The 23873-nt window shown below is 42.0% G+C and overlaps 1 protein-coding gene across 17 annotated transcripts in view; it reads right to left on the bottom strand.

The window, feature by feature from the left end:
- The window catches only part of CCDC170 (coiled-coil domain containing 170), a 95845-nt gene that overhangs the window by 11752 nt on the left and 60220 nt on the right, over positions 1-23873 (bottom strand). For 10 of the 17 annotated variants that reach the window (XM_086318349.1, XM_086318357.1, XM_086318354.1 and 7 more), the window contains 3 exons: positions 14061-14261; positions 6735-6908; positions 3639-3881 (listed from right to left, as the gene is read on the bottom strand). In XM_086318349.1, the coding sequence (XP_086174475.1) occupies positions 3639-3881; positions 6735-6908; positions 14061-14261 (618 nt within the window). The remainder of the gene's footprint in view (positions 1-3638; positions 3882-6734; positions 6909-14060; positions 14262-23873) is intronic. The other 7 variants (XM_086318353.1, XM_086318359.1, XM_086318360.1 and 4 more) reach the window with 2 other exon arrangements.

The raw sequence follows: 23873 nt of genomic DNA, 5'->3' as shown, positions 1-23873 counted from the left end.
TATTATCCAGCCATTAAAAAGAAATGCGATGGTTAAGTTTATGTGTCAGTTTACTGGGCCACAAGGTCCAGATATTTGGTCAAGCATTATCATGAATTTTCTGTGAGGTTGTTTCAGCATAAGATTAACATTTCCCTTCCGTAATGTGGGTGGACTTCAACCAATCAGTTGAAGGCCTGAATAGAAAAAAGACAGACTTCCCCTGAAGCAAGAGAAGAACTCTTCCAGCAGACAGGCTTTGGACTGGCTCTTCCTGGATTTCCAGCCTGCTGGCTCATCCTGCAGATTCTGAACTTGCCAGCTTCCATAATTATGTAGGTCACTTCCTTAAAATAAATCTGTGTGTGTGTACACACATCCAATTAGTTCTGTTTCTCTGGAGAACTCTGATTAATACAGGAATGAAGTACTGATCACAATATGGGTGAACCTCGAAAACACAGAAAGTGAAAGAAGCCAGAGGCAAAAGGCTCCCTACTGCATGGTTCTATTTATATGCAATGTCCAGAATGGGCAAATCCACAGAGACAGCAGCTCAATCATTAAAGAATCTGCCTGCAGTGCAGGGGACCTGGGTTCAATCTCTGGTACTCTTGCCTGGAAAAGCCCATGGACAGAGGAGCCTGGCAGGCTACGGTATGTGCGGTCTCAAGAGTCGGACACGACTTAGCAACTAAATCATCATAGAGATAGAAAGTAGATTATTGATTTACAGAGATTGAGGAAAGGATGAATATGGAGTATTGTCTCTTGGGTTTTTGTTTTTTTTTTTTGCAGGGGTGGATAATGGACAAATTCTAGAATTAGGGAATGGGGATAGTTGTACAACCTTGTCAATATATTACACCAAAAACCACTGAACTTTGTACTTTCAAAGAGTGGATTTTATAGCATGTAATTTCAATCTCAATTTTTAAAATAAAACACATAGAAATGTAGTCCAAATGATTATTTTGGATTGACCATCTATAAATGGTGAAATTAATTCTTAATTGAATAAGAGTGTCCCCCCACCCATGCAAAAAATACATCTACCAGAACCTCAGATTGTCATCTTATTTGTAATAAGGGCCTTTGCAAGTGTAATTAAGAAGCTCAAGGTGAAATCATCCTGGATTTGGGTGGGTCCCAGATCCACTGGTGGGCTTCTCCAGTGGCTCAGACTGTAAAGAACCCTCTGCAATGCAGAGACCTGGGTCTGATCCCTGGGGTGGGAAGATCTCCTGGAGGAGGGCATGGTAACCCACTCCAGTATTCTTGCCTGGAGAATCCCCATGCCCAGAGGAGGCTGGTGGCTACAGTTCATGGGGTCACGAACAGTCAGACACAACTGAACCATTAAGCACAGCACAGCAGATCCACTGGAGCTGGTACTCAGCACTGAGTATAACGCTTATTGTTTAAAACGTAGACCAGAACAGGTTATAGGACATAATTACCTCTAATTAAGATTTTCTCCTTGATGGTCAAAGAATTGAAAGCAAAGTTAAAGGGAACTCATTTTTCACTTAAGGATGGAACATTATATAATACCCCATCCTGTACCACCTAGAAGCACTGTGCACACACCAGTGGTGTGTGCTCCACATTTGAAAACGTTGCTTACACTGTTGATACTGGAATTCGAAATTCTCAAGCCAGCCACAGTGACCAGAAACACAACTTGTATAATCACATCATCCAGAAAGCAAAACTTCATTATAAGAATCAGGCTTTCTTGTGAAAAGGTTAAGTGGAAAGACGCTTGTAAATAATTAAAAATAACACAGTGAAAAAATGATGAAGACCTAAGATCTAAGTCGCTGAGACCAAAGTGGAACAAACTACAGACACAGCCCTCAGTTCGCACTTGCTGCTTCCTGCTTCCGCTCTCTCTTCCTGCTTCCGCTCTGTCTTCCTGCTTCCGCTCTCTCTTCCTGCTTCTGCTCTCTGCTACCACTAGGGTGACTCCTCTTAACCCAACACTTGTGGTTCACAGGGTTGTCTCGGGCCAGGAGTCCTATGGCCACTCTCACTACCCTTAGCCAGGATCACGACTTAGAACATCTGCCCCAGAGTCTCTGATGGTGGGTCACTGTGTCTGTCACTTGAGAGGGTCACCCCCGCCTGCTCCCACAGCATGCTGTCCCTCTCGCATCTTTAGCCACCTTCCATATTCCCCATGAGGAGAAGGCAATGGCACCCCACTCCAGTACTCTTGCCTGGAAAATCCCATGGACGGAGGAGCCTGGTAGGCTGCAGTCCATGGGGTCGCTAAGAGTCGGACACGACTGAGCGACTTCACTTTCTCTTTTCACTTTCATGCATTGGAGTAGGAAATGGCAAACCACTCCAGTGTTCTTGCCTGGAGAATCCCAGGGACGGGGGAACCTGGTGGGCTGCCATCTGTGGGGTCGCACAGAGTCAGACACGACTGAAGCAACTTAGCATAGCATAGCATATTCCCCATGGGTGCAAATGGAACCTCAGGCTCTGGAAGGGTGCAGTCTAGGCCCCCTGCCCCAGCACTCTTGCAGCCCCCGCCAGTCAGGGTGGAACCAACTGCATGCTGACGTCAGGGATTTTCCCCATACCCACCAGACACACACCCTAAAGGTCAATTTCAAGGTGTGAGCAGGGTGTCCAGGATACTTACCTCCAACACTTTCTCCTCACCCAGGGACCCCATCAGATGCTTTCCCTAGCTTCTCCTTCCTTTACATGCAAATGTGTCCCTTCCCCTGGGCTATGTCTGCCCTTCCCTTCTCTAGGGAAGCCAACCTCTGTTTAGCTACCTTGTTCTGATGCCAGAAGGGCTTGGAAGAGGGAGGGGGGAAGAGCTAATGACTCAGAAGAGAAAATCAAGTGGGAACTATGCCCTAAGATATGGTTCTGCTACACAGATTCAACTGCTGGCTTTATTCCAGATTCCTTTTCCCAAATGATCTGTCTCCAGACTCAGAAACATTCCATTTCAAAGCCCTCATCTGCAGAGAGGAAGGACATCACTGTTGCCAGTATGCACGACAGGTGTACCTGCCAGGGATGCCAGTGTATATGAAGTTAACATATTATTGTCAGGGGCATACACACGTGACATTTGAATATTTTTATTAAATCCTAAGTTTTTATTTCATTCTTCTCTATACTCATTAGAAGTCAAAGACCTTGAATCCAGGAAGCACATGGCCCCAGCCTGTCTGCCCTCTTCCCTGCTTGGTGTGACAATATCCCAAAGCATAACACACATCCTACTGCCATCTGATCCTTCTCAGCGGACACTTGTGTGTGTCCATTTTCTCATCTTCTCTAAGCAAATGCCAATGCAAAAAAAAAAATGTCTATATGATTCCTAATATCATAGTCACCCACACTTTGAAGAAATGTTTTTATTTTCTGTACATCACATCACCCCTTTTTGACTTGATTTTTCATTCAGCAACTATGGATGGCTTCATTTCAGATATTGAAGAGACACGAAGTTGATCTACCCTGCTGATTTGTGAAATTTGTTGCATTTTCTCACAGCTCTAGAAAATCAGAGAAAGTTTTCAGCTTTTTTTTTTTTTCCTAGTGTGGCCCTTATAAGGCTGTCACTCTTTTGCATACATTTTTATGGAAACACAATCAGTGACAAGGAAACACAGCTGAGCACTTGCCTTAAGTTCACTGGTGTCAGCCAGTTTGGCTTTGAGCTCGGTGTTCAGCTCTTGACACACACTCAGCTCTTTCTGCAGCCTCTCCACCTTCTTCTGCAGCTTCCTGATGGTGACATTGGCCTCGTCCCGCTCCACCATCACAGCCGAGCGCACCTGCTTCTCCTGCTCCAGGTGGGCTATTTTCTGCCGGAGGAAGTTCATGTGTAGCTCTTTGCTCTCCAGTCTTTCCTTCTGAGTCTTTAGCTGGTTTGATACAAAAAAAGGATTTTTTTTTTTTAGCTGTGAAATTCCATTCATTTATTTTTTAGGTTTTTTAAATGTATTTAATTTTAATTGCAGGATAATTGCTTTACAATATTGTGTTGGTTTCTGCCAAACATCAACATGAATCAGTCATAGGTATACATGTGTTCCCTCCCTCTTGAGCCTCCCTTCCACCTCCCTCCCCAAGGAATTTTTTAAAATAATCATTGAATAGTCAGTAAATATAAATGAATTCCTCAGATAATATTGATCTTTATCTATACTTCAATAAGACTAATTTGTAAACCATCAAAAAAAGGCTACAGGATTTCTTTTCCTGATTGCATTTTTTTATCCCTATTTTTCCAAGAATTAATTTGGTAGCTGCAAAGTATGAGACAAAAGAGCCACAGAAAATGAACCAAGGAGTAGGCTTTCAATGTCTCATTCCCTCCAACATGACGTGCATCGTAATAAAAATGTAAAATTACTTTTAAAACTACTAAAATGAGCTTATCAAGAGCGGAACATAATAAGACAGACAAAATCCTCTCCAACACCCCATGGCAACTATGCTCACACTGGTCTTTTCTGAAAGAAGATACAGTGCAAATTAGCACCAAATACCCAGACTGACTAATTTCAACCATTTAGAAACAGGTTCAGTGGCACCAAACATGGGATTTGATATGTTTTTAAAATAAGCTACATGAAGGAGATTTTGAGGAAAGCTTTATTTATATATTGAAGATTTTAGAAATAGGTGTTAATTCACCTTCAAGAAGGTGTTATTTCATTAGTGTCTTTATTACGCACCAGACCTAAACCATCCTCAAACCAAGCTGAACAAGGTCTTCACTTGGCACTTAGCATTGACAGTCAAACTTAATGAAAGAAATTGAAATGTTTTTTAGAAAAAGATTACAGACTCTAAAAGGAGAAAAAAATCCTCTTGGTCTTCACATGCCACAATTAGTGAGTGGAATATTAAGTATAGGAACCTCATTCATCTATTACAGACACTGAAACTTGGAATCGTGTAGAAATATAGAATCTTAGAGCTAAAAAAAATCCCATTTTCTCCAATTATATAATCTGCATTAGTAAAGTGTGAAGAACTTTGTGAAACACGGGCTTAAATATCTTGCCAAACAGTGACAAGCAATGTCCGTGCCCATATCCTTTTTTAACAAGGCTCTTTTAGTATTTCTGTAACTAACCTCCCTTCCCTGAGCTTCTTCATGTCAAGTTCCACTCTTTTGCAAATTTACCCTGGTAAATTCTGTACACTGGTCATTTTAATAATTATACAACACTTAAGAAAGAATAGTATTGGATATTGAGGGAAAATCAATTATCTGAGAACTTCAGAAAGAACCTCAGCTCAGTTTCATGTCTCTGATGGGAATAGGGGTTGTCTGCTTTCTTTTAGAAAATATTCCTTAAGACACCATAAATGGAAGTCATATATGAATAGAGCATCTTCTATGAACCAAGAGTTCAAAAATGCTGTTTTTAAAAAATTAACATCACAAGATAGGTATCATTCCCATCTTAAATACAAGGAAATGAAGACAGAAAGGTATATAATTTTGCCCAATGTCATACAGCTTGGTGGAGCCAAATTGAGAACCCAGATGTGAATCATTAAGCAGCCTATACATGATAATTCTACCACAGAATTTTCTCCTAAGAACTATTCTAAGGATACATCTGTGTTTTCCTCTTTCTTTCCCCAATGCCAATAATTATATAACTAATAATTATGTTTTTATCCATTTCATCCATTCATTCATTTATGTAGTCTAAACTGTTTCTAAGTCTTCCTTTGAGTTAGTGGAAAGTAAGCGCTTCTCCCCTCTACTTTCTACTGCAAGAGAGCTTATGTAAAGGCATAAGCTTTTACTCTCCTCTTCTCCCACAGTCATAGAAATAGTGATTTTTTTCAGTTAGACAAATGGCTACAGAGTAAAGACTACAGTTTCTAGCCTCCCTTGCAGCTAGGTTTAACCATCAGAACACGTTCTAGCTGTGGGAGATAAACACAAGTTCATGTAGAAAACTCTGGGAGCCTCCTTTAAAAGATAGTTCATGCATGCTGTTTTGCATTTCTCTTCTTCATCCCTTTCTTTTTTTAAACTTCTGCCTGGTCCTAGGTACTTCTGTGAACCACAGTCATAAGGACCACCCTAGGGATGGGAACAGAGAAGCAATGGCACCCCACTCCAGCACTCTTGCCTGGAAAATCCCATGGACGGAGGAGCCTGGTAGGCTCCAGTCCATGGGGTCGCTAAGAGTCGGACATGACTGAGCGACTTCACTTTCACTTTTCACTTTCATGCATTGGAGAAGGAAATGGCAACCCACTCCAGTGTTCTTGCCTGGAGAATCCGAGGGATGGGGGAGCCTCCTGGGCTGCCGTCTATGGGGTCGCACAGAGTCAGACACGACTGAAGCAACTTAGCAGCAGCAGCAGCAGGGATGAGAAACTGCTAACTGAAAAGAGCCTAGGTCCTTGGAAACTTTACAGAGCAAAGATGTCACATTCACCCTAACCTGCTACCTCCAGAAATGTATGTTAGAAAAAAAAAATACCAAAATAAAAAAAGCAAAACAACAACAAAACTACTTCTAATTGCTTGAGTCTGCAACTTTCGGCCTCTATTACTCATAGTTAAACATAACCTTGGATAATACATTTACTTTCCCTTCAGGCTTGAAATCAAGACTCAGCTTCTGAACACATATTTGTATGTTTCCTATCCACATTGGCAAATATGGTAGAAGTACATTATTTTTCAAGATTTAAGTTTCTCAGAATTTCCTTCTCACAACACCCACAACATTCCCTACCTTTCTCTGTAAATTGTGGGCGATCGTCTTGTTTTCAATGACTGCATTGCTCTCAAGGCGGACCAGCTGCTCTGTGCGAGCTAAAACTACATCCAGACGCATATCAAAGCCAAGTTCAGCAGCCATCTGGTCCAACTTCATTTTCTCTGAAAGCTGATCCAGAAATTTAAGATACTAAACTCAAGAACAAAAATAAAAATTGGACACAAAAGTACAGTTAATAAGCCATCTCACAGAATCTTTCTCTTTCTCCCAAGCTTACAGGTAGTTCTTATTAAACCCAGTACAGAGCCCAGCCCCTGACTCCAGTGCTTGGTGATGAATTCTTAAACTGCCCTGCGAGCTCCATGTTCTGTTCCTTGTCCAAATTTTCTTGACTCCTCTGGTCAGTGGCCTTGATGTTTAGTCTAACATCACACAGTCTTCTTAACCCTGTGTTGTTGTTTAGCCACTAAGTCGTGTCCGACTCTTTTGTGACCCCATGGACTGTAGCCCCCCAGACTCCTCTGTCCATGGGATTTCCTAGGCAGTAATACTGGAGTGGGTTGCCATTTCCTTCCCCAACTCAGAGGATCTTCCCAACTCAGGGATCAAACCAGGTCTCTTGCATTGGCAGACAGAAAATTTGCACTGAGCCACCTGGGAAGCCCTGCCATCTGACAAATGAGGCATGTCCCCGACTACATCTACATCTCTCTGCTTTGACTAGATGCTGCTGCTACCATGACCCTCCCAGCCCCTGGGATCTACTGGTTAATCCAGCCTCTGTAGACCAATCATCTACATACCTTCCATGGCAATTTTGTCCACCCAAGTGAGCCCTGGCCTCCAAGGTAGAAACTGACCACTTAGCCAACCACTTTACTCTTCCTGGGTTGTGGTTCTACAAACCACGCTAAAACCAGAGCTCTCCATACAAACAAACGTGGACAATGTTTTTGTTTAAATTAAAATTCTTTAGAAAATGTCTTTAAAAGGTTTTAAGTATCAAGGATAAAGGAACAACTTTTTTTTTTTAAGTCTTTATTGAATTTGTTATAGTATTGCTTCTGTTTTGTGTTTTGGTTTTTTGGCTGGGAGGCATGTGGGATCTTAGCATCCAGGAATCGAACCCATACCCCCTGCATTGAAGGCAAAGTCTTAACCACTGGACCACCAGGGAAGTCCCAACATTCTAAAATAGAGCTGTATCAGAAAAGTCAAAATTCATAGTTTAGTCGGTAAAAGTCACAAAACTAGCCTAGGATCCTCCTCCACTTGATCTCTGGGGCTTATCTGGTCACATCAGACATTAAATGCTTACTGAGTTCTTGACAGATGAATAAATCAACCAATGGGCTTTCTGTAACAGAATTCCATGATTTGGGTTCTATCTTTGAAACTTCTTCTCATTGCAATAGCTCTTCATCCAACAGGCATTTTTAGGCAATTATATGTTGAAACAAGTATCATTTTCTGATGACTGAAGCATGCCAGCTTAAAGCCCTGAACTACCTATATTTCAGTCATCAGGATGAAAGTATTTGTAAGTGTATATCTTCTAATTTTGTTGAAAAGCATACATAAAACTTCATCTTTCCTATATAAGTCACAGTCATCACAGGCATCGTGGTTGTATCATGTGACAAAACCACAGGCTGTTTCTGTCTCTGCATCATCAGTTTGTAACTTCTAAATGCTCTGTCGGCCCCCCACCCCACTCCCAGCATGGACTATTTCATTTCTAATCTATGCAAATGAAAGTGAAATAACTGCTATTGCTTGTATTTTAAATAAAATAGAGTTGGTAACTTTTCTGGGAAGGTATAAAAGCTTCATTTTCTATTTCTATTGGCCCATCCACTCAGCAGACAAAGATCTACCTCAGGCCAAAGGGGATTAAGATAAGAGGGAGCCAAGACCCAAAAGAGGAAGCGCCTTTTCAAGAATCTTGGCCAAGCCTCAGAAAGTTAAAGTTGCTGAAAGGATTCCTGTACATTTTGTTCATTTGAATCACAATGAATCACAACTTAGCATGAATATATTCTATGCTGTGTAAGTTTCAATTACCTGTATTTAAATTTAATTTCTGTACACCTTTGCTTTTCAATCTTACATGCCTAGAAAAAGCAAGAGAATTAAAAAAAAAAAAAATCTACTTCTGCTTCATTTACAACGCTAAAGCCTTTGTGTGAATCACAACAAACTGTGGAAAATTCTTAAGTAGATGGGAAACCAGATTTTTACCTGTCTCCTGAGAAACCTGCATTCAGGACAAGAAGCAATAGTTAGAACAGGACATGGAACAATGGACTGGTTCCAAACTGGCAAAGGAGTATGTCAAGGCTGTATATTGTCACCTAGTTTATTGAACTTCTATGCAGAGTACATCATTCAAAAGGCTGGGATGGATGAAGCACAAGCTGGAATCAAGATTTCTGGGAGAAATATCAGCAACCTCATATATGCAGATCATACCACCCTAATGGAAGAAAGCAAAGAGGAACTAAAGAGCCTCTTGATGAGGGTTAAAGAAGAGAGAAGGAAACCTGGCTTAAAACTTGACATTCAAAAAACTTAAGATTATGGCATCCAGTCCCATCACTTCATGGCAAATAGATGGGGGAAAATGGAGATAGTGACAGATTTTATTTTCTTGGGCTCCAAAATCACTCCAGATGGTGACTGCAGCCATGAAATTAGAAGATATTTGCTCCTTGGAAGTAAAGCTATGACAAACCTAGACAGTGTTTTAAAAAGCAGAGATATCACTTTGCTGACAAAAGTCCATATACTCAAAGCTATGGCTTTTCCAGTAGTCATGTATAGATGTGAGAGTTGGTCCATAAAGAAGGCTAAGTGCCAAAAAATTGATGCTTTTGAATTGTGCTGGAGAAGACTCTTGAGAGTTCCTTGAATAGCAAGGAGATCAGTCAATCCTAAAGGAAATCAACCCTGAATATTCACTGGAAGGACTGCTGCTGAAGCTGAACTTCCAATACTTTGGTCACCTGACATGAAGAGCCAACTCACTGGAAAAGACTCTGATGCTGGGAAAGATTGAGGGCAGGAGGAGAAGGGGGTGACGGAGGATAAGAAGGTTGGATGGCATCACCAGCTCAAACAACAAGAGCTTGAACAAAGCTTTGGGAGATAGTAAAGGACAGGGAAGCCTGGCATGCTGCAATCCATGGGGTCACCAAGAGTGGGACACGACTTAGCAACTGAACAACAACATGCCTACTATCCTTATTGGGCAGTAAGGATACTACTACTAGTTTATAGGCAGTTATCTATGGAAGATTCACCATGGGCAGAATCAGTTTACACAACTTGCTTTCATAACTGAGAGCTATTTTGGTATGAAAGTGTGAAAGTGTTAGTTGCTCAGTTGTGTTCAACTCTTTGCGATCCCATGGACTGTAGCCCACCAGGCTCCTCTGTCCATGGGATTTCCCAGGCAAGAATACTGGAGTGGGTTGCCATTTCCTTCTCCAGAGGATCTTCCAAACCCAGGGATTGAACCCAGGTCTTCCACATTGTAGGCAGACGCTTTACTGTCTGAGCTATTCCCTTCTCTAGGGGATCTTCCCAACCCCAGGCCTCCTGTATTGCAGGCAGATTCTTTACCTATGAGCCACCAGGAAAGCCTATATTTTGATATAACCTCTATTCAAATTAATGACATCATAATGAAGGATGGAAGACACAATGATCTACCTAAAAGTCTTGCCTTTGATGTGCTTCTTCTATTACTTAAATAATATTTATTGATTCTTGCTCTAAGTCCTGGAAAAACTCCAGAAAAAAAGATTTTCCTGGGCCTCAAGAAATTCAGAGTGGATTGGAAAAGTCGAGTTAAAACATGGATACGGCCCAGAGGGATGGTATGGGGAGGGAGGAGGGAGGAGGGTTCGGGATGGGGAACACATGTATACCTGTGGCGGATTCATTTTGATATTTGGCAAAACTAATACAATTATGTAAAGTTTAAAAATAAAATAAAATTAGAGGGAAAAAAAAAAAAAAAAACCACATGGATACAAAAGGGGTGGTGAGTGCCATGACAGAGCCACATACACGTTGCACGAAGAACTAAGCCTCTAAGGAAAGGTTTCTAGAAGAAATGACAATGGAACTGGATCCGAAGGGACAGCTAATGGGACAGTAGGGCAGTTTATCTCCAGGAGAAGAAGATGAGGAGAACACTTTTCAGAGAGACCAGCAATGTGCAATTTGGGTTGCCGAGGGGGCCTTCTTACCTTAGACCACAGGACAAATTTGAATGTGGATGTGTTTGGACTCTGACCACTCATTGCACCCAACCAGTACCCCGATGGTCCCTTGAGGCTTCTGACTTTGCAACCACTGCCCTGAGAGATTGCAGGTGAGAGAAGAGCCTGGACTGATGAACTGGCCCGGTCACAGCCATATAAAGAAGGAATCAAGACCTAATCCTGAGGGAGGCCCATACAGAGCCCTTGACCAGATGGAGGAAGATAAGATTAGACACGCATTTTATTAAGACCATGCTGGGAATGGTAGAGCGATCAGTGAGAAGGTTGTTTCCACAGTCTATGCAAATGATCGTAATGCTCCAAACTACAGCACTGCTTCTAAATTAGAGATGGGGAGGGGATATCTGAGATCCATTGGGGATATAATGCTTTAGGATTTACAGTGCTTAGAAATCGACTGAAAAGAGGGAGGCCTTCAGGATGACCCTCAGGATTCTGGCTTGAGCAACTGGAGGCAGATTACATCATCACTGAGAAGGACAGAGACAAATTTGAGAAGGGAGTCATTTTTCTTTTGAATATTTAGTGCAAGGTATTGGTGGAACCCATGGGAGTCGATGTCCGGCAATCAGATTTCTTCCAATTGAACACGTCAGACTCAGGTGCTAGATTTCCTATCAAGCTCAAAATGTCAACCAACACACCTTTTTGAGACATCTGTTTGAGAAATTCCTTTCACTGCTTGATCCAAACCCTTATTATCTTCTCATCAAAACTATTCTAAGAACAGTTTTATTCTAGAACCCAAAGGGCTCCTCCTTTTAGCCTCTAGATTCTCAGAGTCACCCTGCCTTCAGAGAAACCTTTCTTTTAGTCAAAACCCCTCTACGGCTTTCCATCGCCCACAGGATAAAGCCTCGCAAGACCAGCCTGCCCTGGCGCACTGGGCATCACAGTCCAGGCTCCCTGTCACCCTCCAGTCCTTCATCAGTCCTGCCGTCCCCCACCCCAAATCCCTTCCCCACCTCTTCTACCTAACAAGCTCCTACTCATTTTTTCCTGGCCGCTCTCCAGTGTTATCTCCAGGTGAATGTGGCTCATTCCTCACACAATGAGATAGGAAAGAAGTAATTACTCCTTTATCTGAATTCCTGTTGAATTGCGTACTTTTCTCACAGCACTAACTGTACCGTGTCCTGATTTGCCCATCTCATCTATGACACTGGGATTCCGCATAGGCATCTCTTAAGTATCTTTACATATCCAACCCTCAGTATAGGCAGGATGCTTCCTCAGTTTTTTTTTAAGTGCAGAGAATGAATGCATGAGTGTCCAGAGTACAGATTTTTCAACTGTAGAGTATTTTTCGTGCCAAATTCTATGCCTATGATGCATGCTAAGTTGTTTCAGTCATGTCCGACTCTTTGTGACCCGATGGACTGTACCCCACCAGGCTCCTCTGTCCATGGGATGCTCCAGGTAAGAATACTGGAGTGGGTTGCCATGCCCTCCTCCAGGGGATCTTCCTGACCCAGGGATCGAACATGCATCTCTTTCAACTCCTGCACTGCAGGCAGATTCTTTACCACTGAGCCACTGAGCCCTGAGGCTATGCATGAACCTATGTATCCCTATAGATGTCCATGATAAGGTACAAACATGTATCTTGTGATTCTGTTCAACAAAACCTTTCTTTGATCCTGCTTTTCATAGCTTCATGCCTGTTTTCTCTTTGGTCACCAGACTTCATTGTCATCTAAGTCTCTAGATTTTCCCATAGTAGTCTCCCCTCGTCCTAATGCAAACTGACTTCTGTTCTCCACCATTCTGCTGAAACTTTTGTTCAGACATCACCAATGGTCTTCATAGGGTCAAATCCTAAGCATAGACCCCTTCTCTTCTCACTCTACTTTCCTTATCTCCCTCTGGGTTATCAGACACTATCATTTCTGAGTCTCTCCTAAGTCGGCAATCTCAGCTGCCCGGTGACATGATCTTTCTAAAACACTGTGATGTTCAAAAATTGCTTATTGCACTTCAGAGTCTTCAGAATAAAGAAAGCTCAGTCTTCACAACCCAAGGCATTCCAATCTGCTCTCCCACCACAGCCCCACCAAGAATGCCAGGTTCCAGCCATATGGGAATAGCCACTCTGACACCCTCCAGTACTCTTGCCTGGAAAATCCCATGGATGGAGGAGGCTGGAAGGCTGCAGTCCATGGGGTAGCTGAGGGTCGGATACAACTGAGCGACTTCACTTTCACTTTTCACTTTCATGCATTGGAGAAGGAAATGGCAAACCATTCCAGTGTTCTTGCCTGGAGAATCCCAGAGACAGGGGAGCCTGGTGGGCTGCCGTCTATGGGGTCGTACAGAGTCAGACACGACTGAAGCAACTTAGCACCAGCAGCAGTAGCAGCAGCAGCCCTGTGAAAATACTTGAAACCTTCCAGACTTTTGTTCACTATTTCCCCTCTTTCTCTTCTTTCTCTCCACTAAAATCCAATTTATCCTTCAAAGATGAACTTGATTGTCTCCTTTCCTGTAAAATCTCCACTTTATCCAGAATTTATCATTCCCTTCACTGGGCTCCTAAAGCACTCTATTGGTCAATATACCTATTATAATACTTACAGCCTTATAGTACAGTACAGCACATTATTTGAACATCTGTCTCCTCTATTGAATCATGAGCTTTTATGATCAAGAACCGTGTGTTAGGACTTTTCTGGCAATCCCGTGGTTAAGACTCTGTGCTCCCAATGCAAGAGGCACAGGTTCGATCCCTGGTTGGGGAAGATCTCAATGCCCCACGGAAAAGTCAAGAAAAAAAGAACTGTGTGTTATTCATACCTTACCCCCAACCCATCAGAGTCTCATATATAATAGACATTCAATAAATACCTGTTGAATTTAAGTGAATTAATTTGGATCAAGGAAGCTCCAAAAATAGGAAGAAACCCCAAAACAATATCCATTGCTCCCTGAAATTTACTCATGACTCAGAAGTTCACCAAGATACCAAAGTACTGTAAAATTCAAAATATTTACATAAAATCTTATATTGCAACAGAGGTTTCCACCCATGAGCCGGCCCTCATGTTATTACTTTTTGCTTCTCGAAATGCAAGTCATCTTGCAGAACACCTCCAGAGACCAGCTCTTCCTCCAGGTGTGTCAGCCGGCCCTGAAGAGCCTCCAACTGGTTTTCTGCTTTCTGGGCTCTCTGCAGGGCTTTCTGGTGAAACTGGGACTCGTTTCCCAACTGTTCAACAAGCTTAGAGATTTGGGCTTCAAGCTGGGAGACCATCTGGAAACAAAGACACAGAACAAGGATAAGCCTTGTTTCAGATGCAACAAAGTGTTAAAATCCAGTGCTCAACCCCAAAGATACAACTATTTATAACTCCAACGTTCAGATTCTTTGTAACAATTAAATTTAAAAAACAGGTAATTGATAGCTGTTATTTGCCTCTGCTTGAAATAAATCTACATTCATTATCTAGCAAAATATTTTTGATTGGTATTTTTAATTTTTACATCATTCCTTAAACAAGTTCTTTGGGAAATCTTGAGGGAAAACCTTTACTTACCCCTCTCTAGTCAAGGCTATGGTTTTTCCCGTGGTCATGTATGGATGTGAGAGTTGGACTGTGAAGAAAGCTGAGCACTGAAGAATTGATGCTTTTGAACTGTTGTGTTGGAGAAGACTTTTGAGAGTCCCTTGGACTGCAAGGAAATCCAACCAGTCCATTCTAAAGGAAATCAGTCCTGGGTGTTCATTGGAAGGACTGATGCTAAAGCTGAAACTCCAGTACTTTGGCCATCTCATACGAAGAGCTGACTCTTTGGAAAAGACTCTGATGCTGGGAGGGATTGGGGGCAAGAGGAGAACGGGACGACAGAGGATGAGATGGCTGCATGGCATCACTGACTCGATGGACATGAGTTTGAGTGAACTCTGGGAGTTGGTGATGGACAGGGAAGCCCAGTGTGCTGCGATTCATGGGGTCACAAAGAGTCGGACACGACTGAGCGACTGAACTGAACTGAAAACTACCTTGGCAACATGGCATATGGGATCTTAGTTCCCTGACCAGGGAGCAAATCCACACCCTTTTCATTGGAAGCTCAAAATCTTAACCACTGGACTGCCGTGGAAGTCCCATTATTAACTTAGGAGTTTCAAAGCTCAGTTGGAAAGAGAGAAAAGCAAATATTGTATATTAACACATATATGTGGAATCTAGAAAAACAGTACAGGTGAACCTATTTGCAGGGCAGGAATAGAGCCAGAAACGTAGAGAATGGACTTGTGGTCACATCAGGGGAAGGAGAGGGTGGGACAAGTCAGGAGATTAGGATTGACATACATTACCATGTCTAAAATAGACAGCAGCTAGTGGGAAGCTGCTGTCCAGCACAGGGAGCTCAACTCTGTGCTTTTTGATGACCTACTAACAAATGGGTGGGATGGGAGTGGTTCAAGAGAAAGGGGATATATGTATACATATAGCTGCTTCACGTCATTGTACAGCAAAACTAAAACAACAATGTAATGCAATTATACTCCAATAAAAAAGAAAAAAGCTTAACCGGAAAAAAGACTTCAGACATAAAGTACTTTGAAAAACTATAACCTTTTTCTAGAGAAACTCTACTGCCACATATAGCACATTCAGATTACACAGGAAGTTAAACTTGATAGATAACCTTGGGCTGTAATTGGGAATTTAAGTGCAGAAATGTATTTTTCCAAGCTTTATTTAGGACTTTGTATTGAGTATTGGTTACTCATGCACTAAACTGCAGAGGTACTGTGTCTGTGCTGCACAGTTAAGGAGCAAAGTCATCTGTTAGCATTCGAAAGGTCAAAATGCCTTCAATTCAGTGAGTCAGAATAGGGTCAACAGCAGAGCAGAAGAAGGCAGGGGAATCTAGCTACCACCTCCTCTTTGAGCATAAAGTCACTGTTCCTCTGTTAAAGGACCCCAAACTCCCCCCAATCCCCTACCTTACCCAGTGCTTCCATCCTTTCCAGGAGTTTCTCTTCTTGTCCTGACCTTCCCTTAAACCAAGAACTTAAATTTACCAAACACCTCGGGTACACCTAGAGAATATTCAAACTGATTCCGCCAAATCCCATTTTCAGAAAATGTTGAATTAAATTTTTAAAAAAGTAAGTTTAAGGTCATAAGTTTATTTGGTTTTGATGGTTTCTTTTTTTTAAATTCCCACCCACCCATCTGCAAACAACGAAACCTAAAGACAAGAAGACAATCAAGCTGTGTTCAAATATTTTTAATTAATTAATTTATTTTAATTGGAGGCCAATTATAATATTATGTTCAAATATTTTAAAAGGCTACTATACAGAAGAACAATGAGATTTGTTCTGAGTTGTGCCTTCAGAGTTCAAGTTGAGGACCAACAGGTATATATCAAATATTCCTATTTCTATGTAAATAATTTTCCTCCTTCCCCATAATTTCAAAGTAATACATACTCATTGTAAAAAATGCATTACGGACAAAAACAAACATGTAACTAAGCAAAACCTAATTCCCATGATCTTACCAGAGGCAACAACGATTACTCTTTTAAAATAATGTATTTGCATGTATTGCTAAACTATAGTTGAGACATTACATGTGCAGTTTTGAGGTATGTTTTGCCTCATGCTTTAAGCGTCTTCTTATCTCCAGTAGTGAAGTGCCAGTCCCTGGAGGTGGCTAGGATTTGGCCAACCATTTGTTAATAATGTTACGCGGGGGACTGAAGTGCTACAGTCAGGAAGGTTCAACTACTTGATCTCTAATTTTGTGCTTCTAAGACTTTCAAGTTCCCATGTCTATAATTCAATTAATTCTATACTCCTGAATGTGCTTGAAATCAGATATTTGATGGCAAGCTGCTTAGTGCCATATCCAAAGAATGACATTTCTGAAGGAAATTTCTACTTTCATTATATACTATGAGGCTCTCAGAACCCCTCTTTCATATTTTCTACCCTTTGTTGTTGTTGAGGCACTAAGTCATGTCTGACTCTTTTCGACACCATGGGCTAGAGCACACCAGACTCCTCTGTCCTCTGCTATCTCCCAGAGTTTGCTTCAACTCATGCCATTGAACTGATAATGCCATATAACCATCTCATTCTCTGCTGCCCCCTTCACCTTTTGCCTTCAATCTTTCCCAGCATCAGGATATTTTCCAATGAGTTGGCTCTTCATATCAGGTGGCCAAAATATTGTAGCTTCAGCATCAGTCCTTCCAATGAATATGCCCTTAGTACTTACTAATAGCAGATCTGATCTTAATGCAAAAAATGCATCAAGTACAATACACAAAGTAACCTACAAAACTCTAATGATAGTATGTTGTACGAGAGATGGCACATGTTTCTGTGCCACTGAAAATGTAGTTTCATATTGGACTCTAAGTCGAAAGTAAGTCTTTCTACCTGAAGGTTCTTTGATGCTTCTATCCCATAGTTGACATGGCAAAGAGAAAGAAGCCAAAAAGAAAACAAATGCAGAAAATCTCAGTTGGAAAGATGGGAAACTTGTGATCACTCAGCCACAGTCAGCATGCTGCACACCTTACCAGAGGAGAGCCAAGTCTTCCACAGAAATCAGTAAAGACAACAAGTGAGTGCAGTAACTGACTCAGGGAGTGATAATGATCCTGAAGGAAGAGGCAGACACCTGATGTAGACCAGACTGTGGCACAGGGACTTCAGAGTCAGACAGTCCTGATTTCAAGCCCTCACCCTTCCCCTGACCAGTGTGTTAACTGAAGCAAGAAATTAACCGCACTGAAACTCATACTTTGTTCTTATGAGTAGATGAGCTAAATTAATGATCATTTGATTAGCACAGAATCTCATACCCAATTGAAGTTCAACACATTGCACCCACTTTTATCATCAGTATTACTCCTCCAGTATGTGGGTTCATCCAATCCTAGTCTTTTGTCATAAGGAGTCTGAGGAGTTTTTCAGGAATTGTCCTCTATCATGTTTCTTAAGGGCTTCCCAGGTGGCTCAGTGGATAAAGAATCCACCTGCAGTACAGGAGACGCAGGTTCGATCCCTGAGTTGGGAAGATCCCCTGAAGGAGAGCATGGCAACCCACTCCAGTATTCTTGCCTGGAAAATCCCACAGACAGAGGAGCCTGGTGGGCTACAGTTCATAGGGTCGCAAAGTGTCAGACACGACTGAAGCGACTGAGCACGCATGCACATATTTCTCAAACTGTTTTCAGATCATAGAAGCTGTTTTTCAACTAGAAATCTTTCTGGGAAAGAAAAAATAAGGAACAAATGTGTTGAATTGGAGGTGAGAGGGTCCCTCTTTCATCTTTATCCTGTGTGATCCTGAGAGTGATCCATGGAAACTATAATTCAGCAGAGTATGACTTTTACAAACACCAGTGTGGCTGACCTGGGCAGAATCTCCCCAGCCATCCTGCAAAGATTCTGGTGTCCAGAGGGCAGCAAACAACTGTGAACTTCCCAATATTCTACGCACCATAGAACTTTGCTTCGTATGCTTACCTAGATCTCCATGCATATGACACCACCAGGTCTTTTTAAAGTTAAATTTACATATTTTAATTCAAATTAATTAATATTCCAATCTGACTCAGTTCTTGGGAACATCAAACACCAGTGACCAGGTGAATGTTTCCCATCAAAACTGCAAAATTGTGTTGTGCTTTTCACACCGACAAATCTAAAGAATCAGTAAGACTTTTTTCCTTTTTTTTTTTCCCTCTCCTTTTTCTTAGTATAATCTGCTAACATATCCCTGATACTCTGTGGGACAAAATGTGCTAGGAATTTCAACACTAGAGATGTGGGACTTCCCTGGTCGTCCAGAAGCTAAGACTCTGAGCTCCCAATGCAGGGGACCCAGGTTCCATCCCTGGTCAGGGAGCTAGATCCCACATGCTGCAACCAAAGATGCCTCATGCAGCAACTAAGACCCAGCACAGCATATAAATGTTTTAAAAAGTGTTGCCTACTGATGTTGTTCTGATTAAACCCTTAATTTCTATTTCTGTAAAAAACAAACCACTAGAGATGCCTGGAATGGGCAGGGAAGGAGGGTGGCTTGTACTAAAGAACACATATCAATGGACATGAGTTTGAGCAAGCTCTGGGAGATGATGAAGGACAGGAAAGCCTGGAGTGCTGCAGTCCATGGGGTCGCAAAGAGTCAGACACGACTGAGCAACTGAAAAACAACATCGCAATTTTTAAAAACAAAAAAAAGGCACTGAAATAAACTATAATACTCCAAAACCAAGCAGCTTGGATTCTGGAAGTGAAATAATAATGCCCTAAGAGAACTAATTTACTTTCCAAGGACAAGGAGTTGTTGATTTCACCCGAGAGGCACTTCTGCTCTAAGATTAAATCCAATGGAAGCACAAGAGCTCTAAGCTGAAGAAAAAGCCACTTGGGTCACTTAAGGACCAGTGCCTTCTGGACAGAAACAACTCTTCTCTGATTATTCAAGCTAGATTTTCACTTAAGAAATATATAAAATGAGCTACCAGGAACCAATCAAATTATCCTTCCTTCTTGTCATATGTATGGCCAACACTATTGACTGGGCTGACCCTACACCACCACCAATGCGTATGTCAACTTCTGTTATGGTTTGAATTGGGTCCCCTCAAAAGAGTTGTGATGAAGTCCCCTGGTGCTTCAGAATATGACCTTATTAGAATCTTTACAGAGATAAGTTAAAATGAGGTAATGAGGATGGGTCCTAATCCAATATGACCGGTGTCCTTATTAAAAGGGGAATTTTGGACAAAGAGACACACACAAGTGGAGGGAAAATTATATGAAGACCCAGAATGTGATCCATAAACCAAAGAATGTCTGAGGCTATCAGAAGCTAGGTGATAGGTTTGAAACAGATTTTCCCTCTAGGCACTCAGAAGACACCAATCCTACAAACACTTTGACTTTGGACTTCAAGCCTCCATTGTGAGACAACAAATTTTTGTTGTCTAAGCCACCTTAGGTAGTGGTACTTCGTCACGGCCATTCTAGGAAATTAATACACTTCAGAGGCTGGGAGAGCTGAAACCTCTATCCTTGGACTTGCCCAGATGCCCTCGGAGCCAGGAGTGACTATGTAACATAATACTGGATGATGAAATGTCAGTGCAAGCGTATCTGAAGCTTCTGGGTAAATGTTTGGTTTAGAATATTGGAGGATTAAGAACAGAGCAGAGTTAAGAGATCAGAAAGGGGGAGTAGGGGAGTTGTAGAAATATCTCAGGTTGTTTATGGTATCACATTGAGTCCCCAGAGCTCTCACACTGGACTAAAAAAACTCCACTGGAGGAAATATAGCCTTGTGTGTGCTCTAAAGCAGAACAGAAGAAATGCCTAGAAAAATGTTTGTGAGCCTGTACTAATTTGTTTGCAATTAAGGAGGCATCGTGGGACTCACTCATGGTCAATTCTCAGCCAGATAATTATCCAGCTAGGAAATATCTAAAAGTTCAAAACAAATAAACAAAGGCTCACCTCAATACTCTGAAATCTGAAAATATCATAGTTTCCTGTCATTGTGCAAGAAATCATTATTTCAAAAACACCTGTTACAAGTGTGCCGAAATTTCAAGGCTACATAACTAAAATACTCATTTAGAATTCCTGGGAACTCCACAGTAGAACATTCCTCTAAGAGAGAGGTTTTCAATTAGGGGCAGTTTCACTTCTCAGGGTCATTTGGCAATGTCTAGAGACACCACGGGGCTTCCCCGGTGGCTCAGACGATAAAGAATCTGCCTGCAAAGCAGGAGATCTAGGTTTGATCCCTGGGTCAGGAAGATCCCCTGGAGAAGGGAATGGCAACCCACTCCAGTGTTCTTGCCTGGAGAATCCCATGGACGGAGAGCCTAGTGGGCTACAGTCCATAGGATTGAAAAGAGTCAGACACAGTTGAGTCATTAACACTACAGAAATCACTAGGGCTTCCCAGGTGGCTCTAGTGGTAAAGAAGCCACCTGATAATGAAGGAGACATGAGAGACTCAGGTTTGACCCCTGAGCTGGGAAGATCCCCTGGAGGAGGGCATGGCAACCCACTCCAATATTCTCGTCTGGAGAATCTCATGGACAGAGGAACCTGGTGAGCTACAGTCCATAGGATTGCAGAGTCGGATACAACTGAAGCGACTGAGCACGCATGCACAGAGACACCACTGGTTGTCACCAATCAGGGAGAAGAGGTGGTACTATCAGTATCTAGTGGGTAGAAGCTGGAGAGGTTGCTAAACATCCAACAAGGCACAGAACTGGGCTTTTACAACAAAGGATATTCCAGCCCCACATGTCAACAGCTGAGAAATCCTGCTCTAAAGTATAGTAAAGTACTTAAAAAGAAAATTAGGTTTTGCTATAATCAGAAGAGCATGGAACAAGTAGAAAGCACTTACTGAAAAACGTGTGGGTGGTGTCCTGAGTTCTACCTAGAATTGCAAATCCAGGAGAGTGAAAATGAATAGCAAAGAGGTAAACAAGAAAAGCAACGTTCAGTGAGTCGGAGTCACAGTGAAGGGGAGGATTTGCCAGGCCCAGGGCACATGGGTGTTACTCAGCTGGGGACTGTGTGTTTACCCCCGACAGCTGGCAGGGGATGCACCCTCTGCAGCAGATTCATCAATCTGTAAAGCTCCCATTCTTCACAAACAGTTCTAAGACAATATATAAAATCCGTTTTCTCCTGATTTTACTTGACAATGAGTCACACAAGATGCTAGCTACAGGCTTGATTTCGGGCTTTTAAAGAGTGAGGGCAGCTATTGAAAAAAAATTACAGGCTAGGAATGGCAGACAAAGGCACTAAAAAGGCTCTGACTCATTCTCATTTTTACGAGGAGAGGGGGAGGGCATAGCCAGCTTAACCAATTTACATCATTTTGCTTTAGAAAATAAACATATACATCATGCTGACAACTTTATGCCATGTTTCACATGCTGGAATTAAAATAGTTTGAGGAAAACATTTGGAAAAATAGAAGAGGGAAGCAATAAAATGTAATGGCAAAGATCCATTGGCTATTGAAGTACGTCTATTACTATTCAAGGTAACTCACTTAATGAAGCTTTTCTCAGTCCTTTTCTGAGTCCTGTAAACTCAGTCCTGGGTTTCTCCTCCAACCCAGGACCTATATGTGTACTGAATCACAAGATAGACTGAGTGACCATCAGAGACCCACGTATGTTACCTGCGAATTAGCCACTCAATCGTGACCGACTCTTTGTGACCTCATGGGCTCTAGCCCACCAGGCTCCTCTGTCCATGGGATTCTCTGGGCAAGAATACTGGAGTGGGTTGCCATTTTCTTCTCAAGGGGATCTTCCCGACCCAGGGACTGCACCCGGGTCTCCTGCATTGCAGGCGGATTCTTTACTGTCTGAGTTACCAGGGAAGCCCCACACATGTTATGGGATGAACATTTTCTATCCACAAAGAGAATCCTACACTTGGACAAAGGAGTCACTGGAGCTGCTGCTGGAGCACAAGTGAATTTTGCAGAGTTTTCAAAGAGAATTTAAATTGTCTTAGCATTAAAGGAAATTTACAAAGGTAACCCTGAGCTGTGTGTTAGTGTTCACTCTGAGTTTTTGAGGAACGTTAAAAGATAAAAAAGTTCATTTTCTCCTTTTGAGCAAAGAATGAACTCAGGAGAAGAAACAGTTCCTAATGGAATTAAAGGATTATATTAATGAATATCATAGAATTTGGATGTTATTTAGTTAAAACCCTCATTAAGTAGGACTTTAAAATCTGGATTTAATGACAATTTAAATAGAGTCTGGGCTGAACTTGACATGGCTAAGCAAAGCTTTATGGGAAAGGAGAACTGTTAATAATAGAAATAAGATAACAAAATTAAGCAAGCTTCAGTCATATGTGTGATGGAAACCACTTTTAAATCCACTTGTTAAACAGGTCCCCTAAGAGACTGTTTCAGGTATATCAGGAAAAGAAGAGAAGGAGAGAGGAGGTGAGACAGGAGGCAGGACCAGGGCACCAATAGTTAATATTTATCATTGCTATTGGCCAGACAGTGTGTTAAAGACTTCATAATAATTTTTTTTTTAATTTAAGGTTTACAACAAACAATAACCTTAAGAGGCAGATCCAGTTACAGGCCTAGCAACTCTTATCTGCAATTCCAAAATCCCAAAGGATCTGAAAGCTGACGGTTTTTTTTTTTTTTTTCCAAAACTCATTGGCTGGCAAAGCTTGACCTGACGGGATCTGGCAACAAACCCTGACCTGAAGTGGCCGCGGCTCTTCACAGTCCTGGTGGATCCCACGAAGCCGAGCTGCTTGTAGCTTTCGCCGCAGAAGAAGAACGTGGTTGATTACGGAATGCTAACCAGAACCCACTGAGGAGCAGCGTGTCAAGGTCCTTTCTCCACTACCTTCCTGGGGATTATGTGACCTTTCTAAATGCTGAAAAATTCTGAATTCAAAAACCGCAGCAGAAAAATGGTACAGATGAATCTGTCTGCAGCACAGGAACAGTGACACAAATGTAGAAAACAGACAGATGGACGCAGGGTGAGAAGGGGAGGGTGGGATGAACTAAGAGAGTACATTGACATATACATGCTTTGTTGTTGTTCAGTCCCTAAGTCATGTCTGACTCTGTGACCCCATGGACTGCAGCACGCCAGGCTTCCCTGTCCTTCACTATCTCCCGGAGCCTGCTCAAACTCATAGCTGCTGAGTCGGTAATGCCATCCAGCCATCTCATCCTCTGATGTCCCCTTCTCCTCCTACCCTCAATCTTTCCCAGTATACACACTATCATGTGTAAAATAGATAGCTAGTGGAAAGCTGCTGTATAGCACGGGGAACTCAGCTCAGTGTTCTCTG

The sequence above is a fragment of the Bos grunniens genome, chromosome 9 (genome assembly GCF_055505025.1).
Source record: "Bos grunniens cultivar Pamir isolate PY7600 chromosome 9, Bosgru_T2T1.0, whole genome shotgun sequence".
Lineage (NCBI taxonomy): Eukaryota > Metazoa > Chordata > Mammalia > Artiodactyla > Bovidae > Bos > Bos grunniens.
The sequence above is the reverse complement of the archived record's forward strand: the minus strand, read 5'-3'. Positions and strand labels throughout refer to the sequence as shown.